The sequence below is a fragment of the Bradysia coprophila genome, assembly GCF_014529535.1.
Source record: "Bradysia coprophila strain Holo2 chromosome IV unlocalized genomic scaffold, BU_Bcop_v1 contig_81, whole genome shotgun sequence".
In the NCBI taxonomy this organism is placed as follows: Eukaryota; Metazoa; Arthropoda; class Insecta; order Diptera; family Sciaridae; genus Bradysia; species Bradysia coprophila.
Genome location: NW_023503375.1, coordinates 5046534 through 5067656, shown reverse-complemented (window position 1 = coordinate 5067656; position 21123 = coordinate 5046534). Strand labels below are relative to the sequence as shown.

At 33.9% G+C, this 21123-nt stretch overlaps 1 protein-coding gene across 2 annotated transcripts in view; it reads right to left on the bottom strand.

Moving 5' to 3' along the window:
• The window catches only part of LOC119072236, a 273319-nt gene that overhangs the window by 93904 nt on the left and 158292 nt on the right, over positions 1-21123 (bottom strand). Inside the window, exon 2 of one of the 2 annotated variants that reach the window (XM_037177410.1) lies at positions 19712-19757. The exons of the other annotated variant lie outside the window; for it this stretch is intronic. Coding sequence (XP_037033305.1) covers positions 19712-19757 — 46 coding nt within the window. The remainder of the gene's footprint in view (positions 1-19711; positions 19758-21123) is intronic. 2 annotated transcript variants of the gene reach the window in all.

Sequence of the window (21123 nt, the reverse complement as noted above, 5' to 3'; positions counted from 1 at the left end):
AGATGACTATCTGTAAAATGTTATTGAAGCATCCAATCGTTAATTTTTCACAGAGACTATAAACCAAAGACAAATTTCACAATGAATAAGCGTTACTAGCACTTTCCCCTAACCAACACAAAGACAAAGAAAGTAAAAAAGCTGTGCAAAAACTTTGACTGACTTAGAAAGCAAACAACTTGTGGAGCTAACTTATAAGTTGGAAAATTCAACGTAAAAAAATCATGGCACAAAACACAAGAGTCTGCAACATAATATTACAAAAATTACTACGTTAGACGTTGTTCGTCTAGTTGATCGATGCAAGACAAAGGCGTCAGTTGAACGTGCTCTGTTAAATGCTTTTAATTTTATTACCATATTATACCGTGTTCGCTGTACACCATCAATGGAACAGTTTTTGTACAACGAAAAGAAATTCAATGTAAGTGCAAGCGTAAGCACTCAGAAGCTACGTTTGTAAAATCATTTCTTAAAACTCAATTTATCAAATAATGAACCACCACAATAACCATGACATCTTTCCAAACCAGGAGGTCAATTGCTGTCGAGTCAAAATATGACCTCATTTGAATACCAAATGATTTATCAGAAAAACGTCTACATGGGACATGATTTGTGTTATTTAAATGTTAGTCTGTCAACTAATTCAATGAATTTCTTCTTTACGAGAAAGAGAGACCGAAAAAAAAATTTTGATTGCTTTGTATAGATGATAGATCCATCCATGAAATATAACTTTGATGTGTGTCGTAAAGTCATGCATAAGTCAGCATAAAGAAAGTGTTTGTTATTCAAGTAGTTAGTGAGATTGATTCAAATGTACTCTTTATCTTCCAAACGGATTTTTATTTGTGTGTTCATTCTGATCTGTGGTAAGTAGGTATGTAAATACCTTGAATACCTCGGAATATAAAATGTGGTTCATTTTCAACTATTTTTCCTGTTAGTTCCATCATGATTTTGTGTTTACTTTTTCCATTACATTTTCTCACTTAACATTTAACTTTCCTATACCGTTCCCATGAACTCATTCTAATTGAAACGTTCTTGTGTTATATGGTAAATCCGATTACACTTCTGTATCATCCGTAGTTGATGATGATGATTTGAGAAAACATTGACACTCTGGTGCTAATAAATTGACTCAAGACAACAGCAATAGCATTATATATATAGTATACGTTGGAAATGGTCTGCTTTATGTGAAAATCAGGGTCTATGCACTTTGGAAATCTAATTGAAATTTGAACTGCAAATCGGGTGTGCGATAGAAAATTTATGGGCTAGAGCGGGAATGTAAGTTGCATTTGGATCACATTTCCTTATTAGCTGCTGTTTGTGAAGTCAGTGGTCGCTAATAGACAAAGTAGGGTTTGCCTACTAGGCACTGAATGTTTTTCTGCCATGTCGTCTTGATTGCATCTATGGCGTTGCGACAAACTTATATATTGGTGGTACAAAGGTTCCCGGTCTCAAATATCGCACAAAAACTTCACCTGCGGTGGTATCTTGAACGTATAGCGGTAGCTAAGTTAGTGACGCAGTTGTCTTTTCATAAAAACCCATTGGAACACAAAACATTTTTTAGAGAGAAAATCTTACAGCGACTAACATTCTAAAACCAGCCAGTCTCAGTATTAGAATGTCAGTCACTATACATAGAAATTGCGTCACAAGTGGGCGAAAACACATCGGAAAACATTTTTGGTAAATTTTGTATTTAAATAGTTAAAAATATGCCTTGAAAGAAAGTCTGTAGAAGGTCCAGTCATCTGGATTCTTTGTGAAAATGTCGTTGGTACAAGTTTTGCGTTCGGGTGCAGAATATGCGTCAAAATCGATGTAATAACGCAAATGTGTATAAAAAGGATTCAAACGCACTCATTTTCATATTATTGTGACATTAAATTCAAGATAAATCGACCAGCATTGATCAATGAAAGTCTAGAACAGGTATCGATCGGCGAATGCGTCTTAAACATTTTATGTCAAAATAATATGAAAATGAGTGCGTTTAAAAACGAAAATCAAATTTTTATGTCCTTCGGGCGGACAATAGACCATAACTGTTTTACACTTTCATTGACATTGATATGTACAATAATTACAATTCACACTCATGAAATGAATGAAAAAGATTTTGCTGTCCTAAATTTGCGTTTTTTTTTCATGCAATTTTCCATGAATGTTGTTACAATTCATTGATTTTCTCTTAGCTAGACTTCTCAAAAGATTAATACTCATAATAGGATCCGAAATGTTTGAAACCGACGTTGAAAGTCGAAAGATGACATAGTTCCATCGTAATTGCAATCATTCTCTTCGAGTTTTCTACTTTCTCTAGGCAGAGGCGCCGACTTTGATTTTGCCCGTGGAGGCAAGAGGAGAATTTTTCAAAACTTTGCCTGACCAAAGTCAATGTTAGAAATGGTAGAACTATCCTCTCATTTCATGGGAAGTGCTGTCCCCTGCAAGAATATCCGATGTGGTACAATTTCCCCTATCGTCCCCATTTACTCGACACCACTGGTCCCTAGTATATAATCTACTAATGCAAAGTCAATGATGCACTGAACGTTTTAAAATGAAAGCAATTTTATCGATCATCTTTAAATACACGGTTCATTCGTCCAAACTAACCTTAAAATACATTGGATTCTTCAAATATGATGGCATCTTATTCGAGATGTTAACAACGGACATACGACAACAACTTTATCTTCCATTTCGTTTTCTTTTTATCAAAAAATATTTTAAGACCGTATTTGCTATTGCGAAAAATTCCTGCAAATAAATAGAGAAAATAGAGTCGTTCTGAAACAAAATATCCAGCTTCCCATAAGGAAAACAAATCAAAAAAAGGGAATATAAATACAACAAATAATTTGTCGGCAAATAAAAGCAAAAACACAAAAAAGAAAATAATAAATTGAAAATAGGAAAATAGTTGAACTCTCGTCTCTGTATCTCTTTATTTTCCTTACTCTGAACGGTTTCCACTTTGTACACTACAGGTTTAGCATCTGTACATGCGAGTTTATTTTCAAATATCTTTCGTTCGTTTTCAATTTCTCAACAAACAATAATAGAAAATTCCACATCTAGGGCACAAGCGTTAAACTAATGAATTGGCAGATTGGTTTGGGATGGGTGGAATAAAATCGGGTGGGAAACGAGAAGGAACAAACCGTAGTCTGCAATTGAAGGAATGTTCGAACATTATCATTGTGGTTCGTTTTTGTGACTTCTTGATAGATCGATTAGTGTCTCAACAAGTGACGCATATTTTGTGGAAATTCAACATACAATGTGCAGTGCATATCATTATTAGTAGTGGAATTGCATCTCCACAATAGAAACTAAATGAATCCATTCCCATGAAAGGGGAACTAACACCTTCAAAAACGACTATTCATATGTTATCGACAACGACGACTAGTCTTCATTTATAAAGAAAAATTACATTAAAACTATGGAAGTAGTAGATTTTGTAAACGAGGTAGAGAGCCTAATGACTAGATAATATCTGGATGCAATATTTTAAGCAAATAAAGTATTAGATTTTTCGACTGCGATACTTACTCCAGACAACTTTAAATTATTAAATAAATTAACGAACAACAAAAATCTACTACAGGCATTAAATAGCAAGATTAAGGTTGAAGTTCTATCGACCACCTGGGATTTTTTAGTGAAATTAATATCGGGAGAGGATTACGGCACCAATTTTCTTTCGTCCATTCTACGTCAACTCTACCGATAGAGATTCACCATTTCACTGAAAGATGTCTCTGCAACAAAGCCAATGTCCGTCGAGTGAAAATTAATTATTTTTCTGCTTTGTTGCAGCAACGTCTTTCAGTGAAATAGTGAATCTTACTCTATCGGTAGAATTGAGAAAAGAGAACGGATGCCATAATCCCTATCCAGACGCCGTCTTAAGTATAAGTATGGAAAATAGAAATTATGTCAAACACGATCGTTGAATCTCAAATAACAGATTGTTTGAGAATGTTGAACATCTAAGCTATATTTTACGTACGGTTGTCGTCACGCTACAGTGACTATTACGTACAATATTTGTCATTTGCCGGTATTAAAATTCAAATTTTTTGATTATAAAATATTGTCAATATCCAAAACATTCTTCAATTTTGTTTACTGTTTGCACAGCAAAAGTGCTTCTCTGAATATTAGTTGATGTTCGTTTTCTCATGCTAAACATATTAAACAAACTGACTGATCCTAAGGGTTGAAATATTGGAGCCAAATATCATCCCCGGCAACAAAAAGAAAAAACCAGCATCCCCATCATACTCTCCTATACACATCGAAGTTGATAGACAAAGCCACTTGAATTATGTGACTAGAATTTTAATAAAACGCGCTGGTGTGTTGCCAGTTATATTAAATAGTTGATTTGCTGCTGAGTAGACAAATCTTTCTAATAATATTGGCACTCGGATGAATTATTTTTGAAGCTGAAATTGTTATGTATTGTACACAACGACGAGAAGTGTATACCGTGGCAGAGTGGCAATATTCTCATATTCAAACACAAAATATATATATATGTCACGAAAGGGTGAGAGCTGCGGAGACATTTCTCGGGAATAAAATACGAAACGAAATCAGAGACACGTACGTATCACAAGCATCAAAATGTAATATTGAACTTTGTATTTATTATGTACAAAACGGAGACAGAGAGAGAGGGCCCTTTTATTCATATGCTATCTATCATAATGGCGAAATGTCAATTTAGAATGTTAATCTGTAATGTTTCCTGATAAAAAATTTTGTGGGCTGTGTGAATGTAAGTATATTCGGAGGGGAACAAATCTATGGAATAATTATTATGGATATTGATAATTCTACGAAATGTAAACGATATGCTACGTACATGTTTGTGGTTTTCATTTTATTATCTATACCACGTTTTACGTTCGTCAATGGATTGGATGTGAGTACTTATACTTATTATACACCATACATTTTACAACATAGCACATATAACAGATAAAGCGAAATGATAAATGGATTTTTTGATGAGTTTGAAGTAGAAGTCACTTTTCTGATAAACTACTTAGTTTGGCTCTATGTTTATTTCATTAATCCATTAGGAAGCTTTAACGCAAGTTTGATTAACAATTTGATGAGGAGTTTGTGTGTTACATTACATTCAATGTATATGCTTGCTATGTACACGTACTGTACATATAACTGATCACTTAGAATATTGTGTGAGTTTGATTGATAATGGACTCGTATTCACCTCTCACCATTGTAGTTTTGTTACTCAAAAATGTAAATTAGATGAGGGGAAAATAACTGGAGAAGATGGTGGTACAAGCATTTATTTCCATTCGATCGAATCGAATCGAAGGTATCGAAGGTGCCACTTTTCGAAAATTCTCTTTCTGGGCTTGTATCCGATGCCATTACCCTAATTCTTCAAAATTATCGAAATTATGCAAGACTCTCGAAATTCAGTAAAATTCTTCAAATTTATCGAAATTTAGCAAAATTCTTTAAATTCAGCAGAGCACTCGAAATTCTTCAAAATTCACGAAATTCAGCAGAACTATCGAAATTCTTCAAAATCAGTAAAATTGACGAAATTCAGCAAAATTGGTAAACTTGTCGAAATTCAGCAAAACTATCGAAATTCAGTAAAATTCTCGAAATTCAGCGAAACTACAGAAATTCTCCAAAAATCAGTAAAAATGTCGAAATTCAGCCAATGTCTTGAAATTCAGCAAAATTATCGAAATTAAGCAAAATTATCGAAAATTGTCGAAATCCTCAAATAAATGAACATGACAATTCAAAATCGACTTACGATCATAGATTTAAGATAAAAGGAAAGACCCATAGTGACACGTCAATCTTCTAATCACATTAGCACAAGAATGAGCCATCATAGCTTCACCGTAAAAAAATAGATTTGAAGAATATCTTGCCCAAAAACATGTCATTAAAGTTCTATGAATATTTGTTGGACACAGCTCGGTCTGGTTGTATTCCCCCTCGAAATGCATGTTTCATTTTGATGGTATTCTGTAGCCGGTGTTATAATGATAATCAATCAAAACGTTCGATAGATAAATTAAGATAACAGAAATGTTTTACGTTACTTTTCGGCAATGTGAATCACTGTGCAGCTACGCAGAAATAAACACAAACCGAGTGCACGGTTTAAAAGGAAACATAGCATGAGTAGTAAACCATTCCAAGAAGCTAAAATGCTAACCAAGAAACTTTTCCAATTTGTTGAATTACGAAATTAAAATCATTTTACGAGTTTAATGGTAAGCGATTTGGTCGGATTTTTTTTCCAGGTCCGTTTATATCGCACCGGCACAAGGTTTTCGTTTTTATTACTGTTTAGTAGGTATATAAGTACCTGCATTATTTGTTCGGATGGTTATCGCAGTTTTAGTATTGAAGATAATGAAATTTAATTCGTGAAGTTCAAGCTAATGTTCGATATTGGTTATGTGTTAAAAGGCTAGTTAGTAATTCGAAGAAATTACAACGGATTACAGTGGATCCATGCGATAGGTGACGAAATATTTAACGGGGAAATTTGTGCTAATCAGAGTCGACTGAATCAGAAATTTCGTCAGATGTCATTTACGTTGTCAGTCCCGTGGAAGACTGCATCTCAAATCGTTAATAGACCATTGAACTACGGCACTTTGAGTCCCTCATGAGAACACTATTTGAAACTTAGTCACACATCGCAGAAAATCCAGATTGGTGTCAAAATGAAGGTATTGGAGCCAAATGAAAATTTAAAAATAAAATTTTCGTCAATTTTTCAACTTGTCAGGCAAGCCCAACCGCCAACGAAAATTTTATTTTTCGATTCCATTCTTCATTTGCCTGCGACACCTTCATTTTGACACCAATTTCGATTTTCTGTGATGTGTGAAAGCTGAGATTCACACTAAGGCTACCCTCGTTCTAGCCCTTAGCGCTAGATAACAAAAGTCGTAGAACAAAACTTTTTCGTATCGCGTAATGTAACATGGGTTTCAATCACGGCCTTATGAGTCCGAAAGTCCCGTGAGGTAATTGTCTACTTTGAAAACTATGAGAGTGGAAATTCATGCCTTCCTAACCGATTCATTTCATTCTCAATCGATTCATTACTTCACACCAATACAGTAAAAATGTGTTCATAATCTTGCCATGACCGAAATTGAAACGTCGGTCGCTGCAGGCACATTTCTATCATCGAATTCCAGATATATTTTTAAAAAAAATCATTTTGAGTTCTCCGGTTATTTTAAACCATTTTTAATCGGAACGAAAACCATATGCCACATATTTGGACATATTCATTAAGTGCATGAAATATGTGTTCTGAGAAGTGACCAAGAAACACATTTTGTTGTTTCAGTGTGCTCCAAAATAAAGTTTCCTTAGTGGCTTTATCGTAATAAAATTCTCAATTTGGGAAATACAAGAAGCTAAAACACCATAAAAAAAAAGACAACCGAAAAGTTGCACAACAAAATTCTTCCATAAATTTAACACACCGAGAGAGCCCACTATCAGCATGACTTTATTACGTTCGTTCATGCAACAACTTATAGCATGAAATCCTAAAATAATAGCATAAAACAAACAACAATAACCGTAGACTAAAGTAGAGAGATGAAGTCTCTCCTTATTCACAAAAAAGTATCAAATTACAAATAAAATAGTTTGGTTAATCTGTTTCTAGTGTGTATAGTGTGTGTGCTGTATTTTGCCTGTGAAGTAGATAGATATCTATCTCTGGCAAAATAAGCCGTGTTGTAAAACAACATAAAACGTATATGAATACACACAACAGGCACAACACAAACACATAATGCATTATTCAAAAAACACTGGGGACTTTCGAGAGACGAATTTAATATGGAGGCACAATGTGTGTGTTTGTGGAGTGGATATTATGTACGGTTTTGAATTATTGTGGATGGTCCTTTTGATGTGAACCGCAGTCAATATCACCAACACAATGTGTTTATATAATTTTGTTGTTGTTGTTATATGGATCAACCTTTTTCGCCTTTTATGTTTACATTTAGATTTATAAATCATGCAATGAGCAATAGATATGCCCATTCAGACATTATGTTCTTATTGGCCTAACTCTATCTCTCTCGCTCTCGCTAATCCTTGCACAAAACTTTTATGTTTTTTGATGGAATTTTGAATATTTTATTACACTCAGTCCTCATAAATGGAATGGGCGCTTCCAATTTGCATGGAATTTATAGCCCTACACAGATAACATTTCGTTTATTATTCCATAAAAGACAGTAGTAATATAGTGGTAAGACCCATCTTCCATATGGATAAGATACCCCGAGGGACAAAGGTCAAATTATATGTAAATCGAAGATAATGTCATCGACTCTAAGCTGTCCATTTTCGATCATATCTCACCAATAAAATGGGTTTTTATTCGTTATGATGAATAGCATTTTACCAGCACACATCTCTCTGCATGCACAAACTATATTCTCGAAATAAATGAATTTTAATTACCGTTTAATTGTTACGTTAAAATAATCGCCTTAGGAATGATGTAAAATACAAAATTGCTAACGAATTTCATGGTGATGTGAGTGTGCATTTTGTTAATTATAAAATGAAAATCTATGCACACGAAACGTCTGTCTGTTGAATTTATGAAAACCACCAATCTTCTTTAATGAATGAAAATGGTTTGGAACAAAAACGGTGCTTTTGGTACACGTAGAACATTTTCGTTTTTAATTAGACGGTCAATGAGAAAAGATTTACTTTTATTGTGTGTGGGGGGAAACAAAACATTATCGGAACATTTTGCTATTGAGTTTTCATTATCTTTCAGTCTCTCTCTAGTACCTTACGACCCTACGTAACGGAGATTGTCGGACAGGAATCACAAACGACGCCAGACTTTTTCCAAATTTTTTGACTGTTTTGTCTCTATCATAACGCGGAAATGGTCAAAATGTCATAAGAAGATGAATTTATTGGAACATGCCACGTCCGGTTTCATTTTTGTTATTATTCGCTAATGCTTTACAAATTCCTTTGATCGAAAGCATGCGTCCGAACCTATGCAAAAACAATTCAATTATCGGTTTGGGTAAAAAAAAGGGCCAGGTTACGCTTCTAAATCAAGCCTAAATAAAAGTTGCGGTTCGGTTCTTTGTGTCAAAAAACTCGAAGTTGAAGCGTTCGGTTCGGTACGGTCCGAAGCGATTAACAAATCTGAATCAATTTGCAACACAAGGAAGAGAAGAAATCCTGTAAGTCAATTCATTTAAAAGGATAAAACACCCATCATAATCAAGAAAATAGTTCGGTTTTAGGGCTCATATGTCTAGCCTACATTTGGGCGAAATATCACTTTCCTCAGAGAGTATTTGCATACTTCGAGGCGTGGTTTGGAAGTCATAAACCCGTGGTGGTTCAGACTGCACTTCTTATTGGCTGTAAAAGGCTGTGAGTGGAGCCTCTAAATAAATCAAATAAAATCAATTTCGAGGTTCAGGGTCTTGGCTCGGAAGCCGGACTGAAAGTCAGGGTCTAGCAATTTTTTTTTTGGAAACTCAGTGCCCATAACCTTTCTTTCGTAAAATCTTCACACCACGATAAGTTGAGTAACAACCGGCTGATTCTGATGAATGTTTTTTGGTCGACGTATATTAGGTTTGTGAAACCAAGTTTAAAAGGTGGCTTGCTTAAGGGTTAACTAATAAAGAAACGCATGAACAATCCCTCTAACAGCTTTGTTGGAGTCTTCTATTAAAACAATTAAAGTGAAAATTAATGAGGATTGGTCGCGTCATAATGCAAGGATAAAGTAGCGTTAGTGAATGATAGTAAAAATGAAGGCCATTACTTTCATTAATTTTTCGCAGGGCTTACGCTAAGGATAAGGACGGATAAGTTGAGAAGTCTGGTTTTTGCATGAAGTTTTTTACTAGTATATAGTAGTAAGCTTGTCCTACTCGGCTGCGCATATTTTCTTGAATTTTTCCTCATTTTACTAGATTTTCCCATATTTTGCTTAAACTCAACTAAATTAAAGTTTGTTATTGGTTAGCATTCTACAGTTTTAATTGTTCCACATCGTTCTACATATTGTCACCAAAATTACATTCTTGCGATGAGATCAGTTTACCTGGAGAGAAATTACATGCCACAGGTAATTTTCTAAAATATTGTTTATCAGTGATAGGAGAACACGGGAAAATGTTTTCCCAAAAATAGTATCTGATTTTTTGACAACACACTGCCTTCTCACAACTAATAGCCACACCTACGTCATTTATGAACGACCCCGCATCGACTAAAAGCGAATATATTGTTTGTATTGTTCTTCACACTGTAAATGAACTCGAGGCGATAAAACATATTCTTAAATATCCGGAGACGTTATATTGTTCCGGAAATAACACAAGTCCTTTTTGTAAAGTATAATTGATCTTTGTCGATGAACTTATGGCTGTAGACAGTTTTTGACGACGACATGTGTTCTCTATGGTGTACTAAGAAATGCTTTTAAAAAATTTATTTACATTTAATTCATGAACCGATATAATGTATCGATAATAATAAAAAATAAAAAACTTTTTTTTTCGTGTTGATTCTTAAATATCAAAACCGTTCTCATAACAAGAAACATATCTCAATCTCAATTTAATGCATTGAAATAAAAGATTTTTGTTTGAAATATACTTTATCCGATATATTGGCCTGGTTGTATGTTATACACATAAATGGGAGCTGGGAGATTGAATAATAATAAAACAATATTATATTCAAACACAATGCTTTGTTATGGTTAAATGAAATAGTTTGTGAAACGGATTTTTATTTTGTTATTTTAAAAAGACACAAACATCCTTTGCACCAATAAAACAGAATAAACTTTATATTAATGGGGTTTCAATTTTAAAAATAACAAATTTTTAACAACCGAACAATGCCATTACAATTGGATGGGTGTGTATAGAGAATGTGCGGTTGCAAGCAATTAATTTGAAATTATTTCAAGCATAATGTGATTGATTCGATGTTGATGAGAGTCTTTACATTAGACTGAAAATATTGATTTATTACCAGTGTGCGTCTCGTTCGGTTTAATGACAAAAATCTTTATGTTTTACATACATTTCGACCGAAAATAAAATGGGAGAGAAAATGAGTTTTCCGTTTTTAACAATGTTCGAGACTATTTATGTAACAACAACCGGTCGTATGCGTAAAATGAGTCATTAAAACCGACCCCGCTTAAAAGCCGAAAAGTTTCCATTTTCCATTGAACAATTTTTGTTTTTCTATTCGGAACAATTTTGTGAAATGGAAAAATTCGTTGGAGTACGAAATTCCATTGCACCGTGCCCGCAAAAAAAAACGCACAAATATTCAACAAACCGGAAAACCGAAATTAATTTCGCAAAAAACCAATATTGTCGAAGCATTTCATTTCTATCACAGCTCGTTAAACTCTACTTGGCATATTTATACGCAAGTTTTATTTGTTTTTGTTTTTTGCAATTTGTGTTGTTATCGCTTTGGATATGGTTTAAGTTCCATCGTACACATGTAATCTATTTCGAGACAAAAAATCATACGAAAATGATGAATACTGTTAGGTGAAAGTTTGCTAGTCACGCTTCGTTGTTTTAGTTCTTATACGGGAGCTGTATGATGAAGAGAAAAAAACAACGACTGCACGATGTGATGTGATAATGTGGCGTACATTCATTGCACTTAAACGTGGATACACCGTAAATGACATGCAAACACTATCATCAATTTTTCAGTGTGTTGAAAAATGTTAAGGAAATATGCGATCAAAAAAAGTAGAACGTTGCCGTAGCCCGTAGAAAAACTTACAATCTCGCGTTTGCACATTATCGCAATGTTCCAGAGTAATTTGACTGTCTCGAAGTTGCACGCCATTGTACTTCAATATTATTCTGATTCGATGTAGTTGAATCGGTTCACTTTCTAGTTTTGTTTTTCTGCGAAATATTTCTGGCAGCGTCGCACACGACTCATTCTTTCCTATTCATGAAATCGTTTGCAGATCGGGATATCATTTGCGATCTACAGCCACGACAATAATAAACGGTGACCTTTGGTTTATGTGGTCTTTATAGCAAAGCATTTGTTCATACTTGTGAAGTACAAGATTTTAATTCCAATAAATTTGAGTCAGTAGTTCCAAAAACTTTCCAATTCCTTAATCGTATAGCCTTTCAAAGGCATTATTTGTGCAAGTAAAGTAGTCTTGCTGCTACTTTCTACAAGTACTATATTATGCTAACAGAAGTCTTTTGTTCAATCGTGTGAAGTACAAGATTTCTATTACACGTCCCTAAATTTGTGAACTATTTTCCGAAAGTTTTGAGTTAATCTAACAGATTTTCAAGATTCCTGAGTCAGTAGTTCCAAAATAATTTCCGTAACTTAAAATCAGATTTAAGCAACCTCACCATTTTGACACAACATAAAACGCGAATAATTGTCCTAAATGTTTCTGAATCTTGTCAAATACGTCTATTCATTTGTTATGGATAACAACGACAAAAATAATGACAAGCTATGGGTAATATGGTCCTTATAGTCGAATGCATGTTAAACAAAATTGAAGTACAAGATTTGAAATCAATTGATTAAAAATACTTTGATCGATGGATGTAATAGACCCGACAATAATACTGGTCATATGCTTGCCGTCTGTAACAGGTTAATTGTAGAGCATTTCAAAGACATAATTAAAGAGAAAATAGACTCTTTCTCTCACTCATATCTATACACAATATTGATGCTGAGAAATATAAGACTTTGTTAAAAAAAGAGAAAGAGTTTGTTAACCAAGCTAACGTAGAGGAGGAACACTAAAGACATTCTCATTAGGGTGGATCGATATAAAATCTGTAGTTTCTGTCCAAAAAGCACATAGTGTTCACTGACGGATATCTTTTCAAATTTCATAAAGATTTTCGGATTTCCGTTGCAATTTTCGTTGTGAATCCCAATTGAAATTGTGATTCAAATAACGATTAAGTTGACCTGGGTCATCTTCTGTCCGAGATTTCACTTCAAAGTTGAACAATTCTTCGTTCCAACCCTGTTTTTTCTTTAATTCGACGTAATAAAGTAACGAACACTCTAAATGACCGCCTTTTTCTAAATCTCTTATTTCTCCAACTTCGCTCATTTATCCATAACGAAAATATAGAGAAATGAGAGAAGTTGGAGAAATAAGAAATTAAGGAAAGACTGTCAATTACAGTGTCAGTTACTGTAGTAAAATAAGCTGCGGACCTTTCCCGTCATTTCGGGACTAATCTCATTGTAACCATCGGAAAATGTTTCCACAATATAAATGTTTGGAAAGTCTCTGACCCGCAAATAAAGTTCTACTCAAAAATTAATCAGGCCATGATCTTAAAACATAAAATAAGAAAAAAGTCCTTCTAGAAAATGTTCAGGTGGTGCTTTTCTGACATGCATGCAACACTATGTGCTATTTATAAAAAATATAAAATCGATTCACGTTAGCTTCGCAGATCAAGGCGTTCCAAATAATTCTGAGAGAATTATACGGAAAAAAAATCTTAAATTTTTTTCGGAACGTTTTCGAAATATTTCAAAATTAAAATTCTCAACAATAACCTCTGACGCATATAGCTCTTCACGTCAATTTACTGTCATTTTTATTCAAACATCTTCCTAATGTGAAATGCCAACAACTTAAGCTTTTGAAAGTCTGTAGATTCTTGATTCTATCTCGTCAAAAATGTGCGGAAAATGTCCATTTAACGAAAGTTGGAAGATCCATGATTCTCTGATCATCTATTAGAGGCAATGACGATAAAAAATAAGCAAATCACTCCGAGTTCTAGATTCTTACATATTTTCTTATCGTACGTTTCATTTAAGTAGTAGAAGTTGAAGTAGTAGATTTTAGAAACTGCAGTACGGGACAGTTTAAACAACAGTCGTAACAGATTCAACAATTACTTGGTGATAAATCTGTTACCAACCTTTCTCTACTGTTTCTATTGTACCGTAAAGACAATTTTGTTCAACTTCAACCGTTTTTAATTGGTATCCACTCAACACAATTGATAGATTAACAGTCATCAGACATCACCGTTTTATTCATCCATGAAATTCAATCGTAAGAGTTGCATAAAGGAAAGAATCCTTGAATCCTTTAACGACTTTCGAGCCGGTTTTTTATCATAGAAAATAGAAAGAAAAAAAAACGAAGAACTCTGGCATTTATCTACCTTCTCAATGAAAATGCATTTCCTTAAACCTCTATTTGACACATCACATGAAATTACCTTTTTACACACCGAAACGAGCACAAAAAATGCATTTCGTTTTTATACGATTTCTTTTCAAAAAATCATTGGATTTCCTACTTTGAAATCCAATCTTGATATTTTCTTCATTTTGTGAGAGTAGCAAAAGCAAAAAAAAATTCCTTAAGAAGAAATGTTTAAGTCGAAAAGACGTTTCGAAAGGATTTAGTGTGTGAAAGGTGGTGTATAGCGAAATATTCTTTCTCAACGTAACGTTAGACATTTTCTTTTGGCACATCCGTTTCAATGATAACTTAAAGGCATAGATACAGTGGAAGTGATTGTATACTTATATAATGCACAGAAAATGGTCTGATTATAACAGGCGGGAAGGCAACGGTGGTGGAAACGTTCTAGTGTGTAGTGTCAAAATATTTAATTTCTGAGCACCGAAATTTTGCGAGATAAAGTTAATTTATCTTGGAAACAAAACTCTTATTTGACTTACAATGTACACAATACACGCAAATTTCCGTTGATTTCAGCAGAGAATTGTGATATTTTCTGGTCTGGGAAAATAACATTTTAATGCAGGAACAAATAACAGCGAAAATCATCGCAGATATAATGCTGGCTTTGCATAGAGAGAAAAGTTTGTACATCACAAACATTCTATTAGTTAAATTTGAATTAACATTTCAAGAAGTGTTTGTTCATTACTTTGATAAATTTAAATTGATTTCAATATACGCAAATATTAGACGTCGTTTTTGTGTGTGAAATATGCCGCAAATGAAATAATTTTTAATATGTTTTCATGCAGACAATGCCGATGACTTATCAAGTGGATGATGGCATCGAAGGCAATGGCAATGTGATTATTGCATCTTTTATACTGACAAACTGATTGTATGTGTGAAATTTGTACGTGACTCTTTCGGAAACAATGTTTATCATGCTCAATACATAGGCAGACAGAAAGCTATTTTACGATTACTCATATCGCAACGAGTTCATAGATCTCAAGGTACTAAAGAATAGCTCAGTTAACGACCCACTGTTTTGCTGTGAAAAACCGTGCGCCGAAAGTACAAGGCTGCAAACACATCACCAATATATTTGTCGAATCTATTACTCCTTTTGATCTACGAATGGCCATCAGAATGATTTACTTCTTTTACTTCAACGATTTTAACAAATATTTTATTATAAAGGACTGCAGTAGACAGAGTTGACTGCCTATTTTGTAGTCGCAGTACTCGTTATTGGAAATTTTTATTCCGAAAATTCGGAAAACGTTCGAAAATTCGGAAATATTCAGAATAATTCAGAAAAAGGTTTTTCCGAATTTTCGAAATTAAAACTCCAAATAATAATCCCTGAACAGATGACATCGTTTTCTGCTCCGTGTGTTCCTAATTTCATTGTATTTGAAGTTGATTGACAATATATGAAGGTAGATATTTGAGTTGGGTCAATCGATATCTTTTTCCTTCGGATTAAAAAATCGCAATCCGTTAAGACACTGTTCACAAACTGTGACTTTTTTTACAAATTTAGACAATTTTGAAACTATTTGTGTGACGAGGAAGGATTGTTGATCAGACGCGTAACGCCATTTCTACATGGCCTCTAACTTCTTATTAAAAACCCATATCTGAAAGCTAAATGAACCATTGCGATCAAATGGCCCGTACCTCAATTACAGCATGTGGAACATAAACCTTACTGCAGATTTATGTTAACAATAATTGACACATCACAACAGTTATTGACATCATTTTGTTAATTTAATTATCCGTATTAGTCCCGTGGGTATGCTCCTCAATATATTACATGTCACTCATGCGTGCATTCATCGTAATAATATAGTCGACTAATCAACATAAAGTAATTGTGTCAACACATTACCGAAAAATGGGAAATCTTTTCGTCGACATTAAAAAATATGATTCGGCCAGTTCCCTCTTCAAATTGAACGAAAGTGAATCCGTTCCAGAACGGACCACATCTTTATTAAATTTAAATGAGCATAAAAAATGGATCCCATCACACGAAATGAGGGATCGTTAAAGTACATGGCATGCAATCAAAATATAATGCCCACCCATCACATAACAACAATAATAATGAATGACTTTGGCGAACACTATATATAGACAATATTCCGGAGGCTTTTATGGCCAGACGGGTTTAAAAAATATTAAAATAAAATAAGGTAGACAATGGGAGATGCCTTAAGAAGTCTTACGTTGATGCTCCATCATTTACGTGTCGGTATGTTCTACATGTTATCTTTATGGGCATACTAAATAGGTAGGCTTATGGAACAGAAGACAAAGATATTCCGTGCCAATCAAACGTTTAGTTGACGGGGGTTAGAAAAGCTTTGGGAGGTGTTAGAAATTCAAGTGATTTGAAATCTGAATAATTTTACGTATACGAAATTGTCGAAATTTCCATTGCTGTAGTCTGGTGTGACATGTTTGCGAAGTGCTGCTAATTCAACATCTTATTGTAATTCCTCTGACAATTCCATCAAATAAATCAAGAGTGTAAATTCTATTTATGGTGTAATTGTGTACGATATAAAAAGGAACTACCCGACATGGCTTGCAGCATGGCTTGCGTGTAATTTTTCCGAAATTGCAAATTATACGCAATGAGATTCCTCAATATATTAATTTTAACATAAAAAAAGTTACATTTCGTCAGCCATCACACACACATTTTATAGCCAATAATCTTAACTTAATTACATCCCATTTATTTGCATTAATGAAACCAACATGTTTTTCAACAAGGCGAAGAATGGCACGAAAAAAAAAGTCTAAGAAAATAAATGAGAGAAAAAAAAAAACATTTTTTTTTTGTTCGCTTCAACCATTGGTATAATTTCTTAACTTTATGTTAATGGAAGGAAACCTTTCAAATGATTTTCTGTATTATATCAAGAATGCCAACCAAATCGTAACGAGATTTTTCTTTCCCGTCGTCTCGTATTTGCTGCAAATTCCCTAGAGCTAGGGAAATTCTATCGTTGTGCTAAAGAAAAAAGGTAATTTTTATGTAGAACTTTGCAGATTTTATGTCAAGTTGTATGTTGTTGAGACGAAATAGGAAAAAAAACGAGGAAATTTGATAATCGCACAATATGAAGAGAAGTACAGAGAGGTTTTTTTCGCTTTCTTTTATTTTTTTTCGATTGAAAGAAGATGAGTTGAATTTGTGTGTACGTTAAATCTCGGAAAGAATGAGTATCGTGTTTTGTTATTACTGTCGTTGTCGTATCATAAAACAAATTTGAATTTTGATTTCCCTTCATAACACAGTTAGTCTATCAAAGCCGCTATGAATAATAACGAGACATTCATTTTTGTTGAGATTTACATTCAACAGAAATTTTTAATTTAGTTTTCAAATTGATTTAAATTTTTTTAACTTTACCAATGAAAGGAATGATAATGAAAAATTAAGGAATTTTTGGTTAATAACCATAATGGCCCAGAGCCTTCTTACAAAAAATTGTCAAGGATTTCATGAATTTCAAAGTTCTTGAAAATTCTTTAATTTTTTAACTTTCGAGCATTTTCAAAAAATTATCAAGATTGTGAATTCAAGAATTAATTTCACAAAAATAGGCCCCGATATCAAGGGGGTGGGTCTATTATTACATTCCATTAAAAATTACAACTCGGTTATTAATAACTATTTTAACTAATAAGTTTCTTCGGAAATTCAATCAATTTTGATTTATTTTTGTAAAAATTAGTTTTTAGAATCATCGCCAAAAGTGTTGTTGAAAGAGCAATGAACTCATAATTTGTATTCGTTCTATTTCAAACCTGACAACATTTATGTTCGTTATGTTGTTTTCCTTACCAAATTCTATTGAACTAAGTCAGGTGCAGTAACTTTACGATACGAAATTTGGGTATGGTATGGCATTGTGTTCTTACAAACCTTTTGTTTAGCTAGCAAATCTGTGTTTTTAGCATAAAAGGCTTGATTTTCATTTACCAAAAAATACTCCGTGTACAGAATACTGAGTAGTTTTTGTTGAGTGGAAACCATACTTGAACGAAACTCAAATTAAACACATGTTACAAAGACAAGAAACAAATGAAATTTAAGTCAATTTTGCTAAAGTTTTTTTTGTTACAGCTTGTAAACCAAAGTCTTTGTCGACCAGCTGGAGATGTTCAGCCCTTGCTGATTCTGAATAAGCCTTTAATTTTATAATTGTTTTCGAAAGGGTACATTAAACTAATCTGGGATCAGGCTTCGTATAAAGGATATACCAGCCTTTGAAAATTGACTTTTAGCTGCTATTGCTCCTTGAATTAGTGACCTATAGCAACAGTTTTTACATCGTAGAATTTGTCCCACTACCATTTCCATTGCAAGTCCTCACTATTTCACAACCCCTAGCTGAGGCAAGTGCTGGTCACAGAAACAGCTCAGGGGTCTTTGCTAAAACTAGTTGACTCGAATAGTATTTCCCTCTCCCGACTCACTTATTGACAAAAAAAACGTCAGCCGTAGAAAAAGAGCTAAATTTTAGAAACGGTCATCTGCTGGCGACAACGACAATAAAGAGATCATGAGCTTTGTTCTCTACAATAGCAGAAATTTGAGTTGAAACCTATGAAGTACAAGATTTCGGTTTGAAAATCACAACATTTTACAATTGAAGTACACTGATAAAAAAAATTCGTCAACATACATCCAGTATGTATGAAATGGCTGGCAGACAGCTTCATTTCTGCCTTACTTCGGATATGTATATTCCAACGTCTGGCAAGTATATCGTACATGTTCGATGTACAAACATACGAGTGACACGGATAGTCACGAGCAGTACGTATGACTATACGTCGGACATGTACGATATACATGTCAGACGTTGGATATACATGTCAGACGTTGGATATACATGTCAGACGTTGAAATATACATATCCGAAGTAAGACAGAAATGAAGCTGTCTGCCATCCATTTCATACATACTGGACGTAAATTTTTTTATCAGTGTAACAGATGGCTTTCACGTAAGGTGTTTTCAGTCATTCCTCTAAATACGACTCGGCTTCTGAATCCAATTAAAATATCCGGCGATCAAATTTTATTGGGTTTTTTATCCGCAAAGTTCGCTGACTGGTAAAATATTTTTATTTAAAAAATAAAATCCCACAAAAAACACTCTCCAAAACTACCCATCAACACGCAATTAAAAAAGTGCACTCATCGATTATTGTATGGTCCAGTCATCGCAGTCACGGCACAAAAAATAACGTTATTATTCAGAGATTTATTTTTAATTCGTTTTATTTTATCAACAAAAATAAAATTAAACAAAATATAAACAGCAGTCGACAATATTACCTGCAACTGGTGACAATTTCCTCATAACACACCATCGTGATTTCCACTAAAAAATAAATATTGAAAATTTTATAAATCCATTGAATAAATTCATTAAAATGCAAGCCATTCAAGTCAAGTTCGTAGCGTGTGATGTGCGCTAAATAACGCATCGAATGTTTTCAAAATAAAAATTGTGTTGATGAAAATGGTTTGTTTTTGGTCCAGTATCGGTTAATTCGTGGATTATAATTACAATCAAAATTGCTTAAAATTTAAATCTTCGATTGAACTATGCACAAAAAACATCCACGACAGACAGAATATCAATTTTGCCTAACAACCGAAGCAATTCTTGGAGAATACCATTTGACAATGTTACTGGTTTCAACATTACCAGAATCATTACAATCTGTAGACCGGTGAAATGCTGAGTCGTAAGCCAGTAGACACTCTCTGGACTTACTTCTCACAAAATCTATCCGTGACTTCCGTTTGCGATTACAATATAACGTGTCATAGGTAGGTTTACGTCGAGTTCACGTATACCTTCTATAAATGTAATAATTTTGTTTCAGATTTATGTAAAATCTGTTACTTCATCTGTTTTAACATTGATTCAATCAATTCATAATAGCAACAGTACAGCCAGAGTTCATCGTTTTTTTTGGTCGACTGTCGATATGGGGACATCTACACAGGACGTCCGCAATTCAGTGTTGCCAGACACTCAAGAAATGTACATTTTTGAAGTTAAATTTATGTTATACAATATTTAGGGGTCGTTCATACACTTGACACCTCCGAAATTCATAGACTTATGACCTGCATGGCAACACTGAATTTCCATTCATTCGACAGAAAGAGAGTCAAGTAATTTGAATGTCGAATTAATGAGAATATACAATATCGCTAATGTGGATAATGAAGCAACACTGCAGCATATTCCCTTTCTAACTTTTCATTTTCAATTTTGAGCGCACTAACGGTTTGAATTATCAATTGCTATTTACTCATTCGCATCGACAAACACAGGAACGTTTTATCAAATATAAATTTTCCCTGACATTCCGCAAATGAAACTAAATATCTAAAAACCAGCGAAATTTCGGTTGTTAGATTTGGCTGACCGGCACCCCAAAATAATACTTTTGTTGTTGGTTCCACTAACCTTTGCTACTAAACACAATCGAACGAATTGTTTTGTGTGTTCAGAACACGGTGACACAGTTTCATTGCTAACCCACCATTGTGCTTCCGTTTCCGCCCTAATGAACGCTAAATTGTTCTATACTAACCACCGGCGGTATAGCTAATAAATTTTGAAATCAAATAATATTTTTGTGGACTGCATTTTTACGCTGAATTGCAAACCATAAATTATTAGCGAGAAAATGCATTCACAGTTTTGCGCTACGTCTTTCAGTTATAAC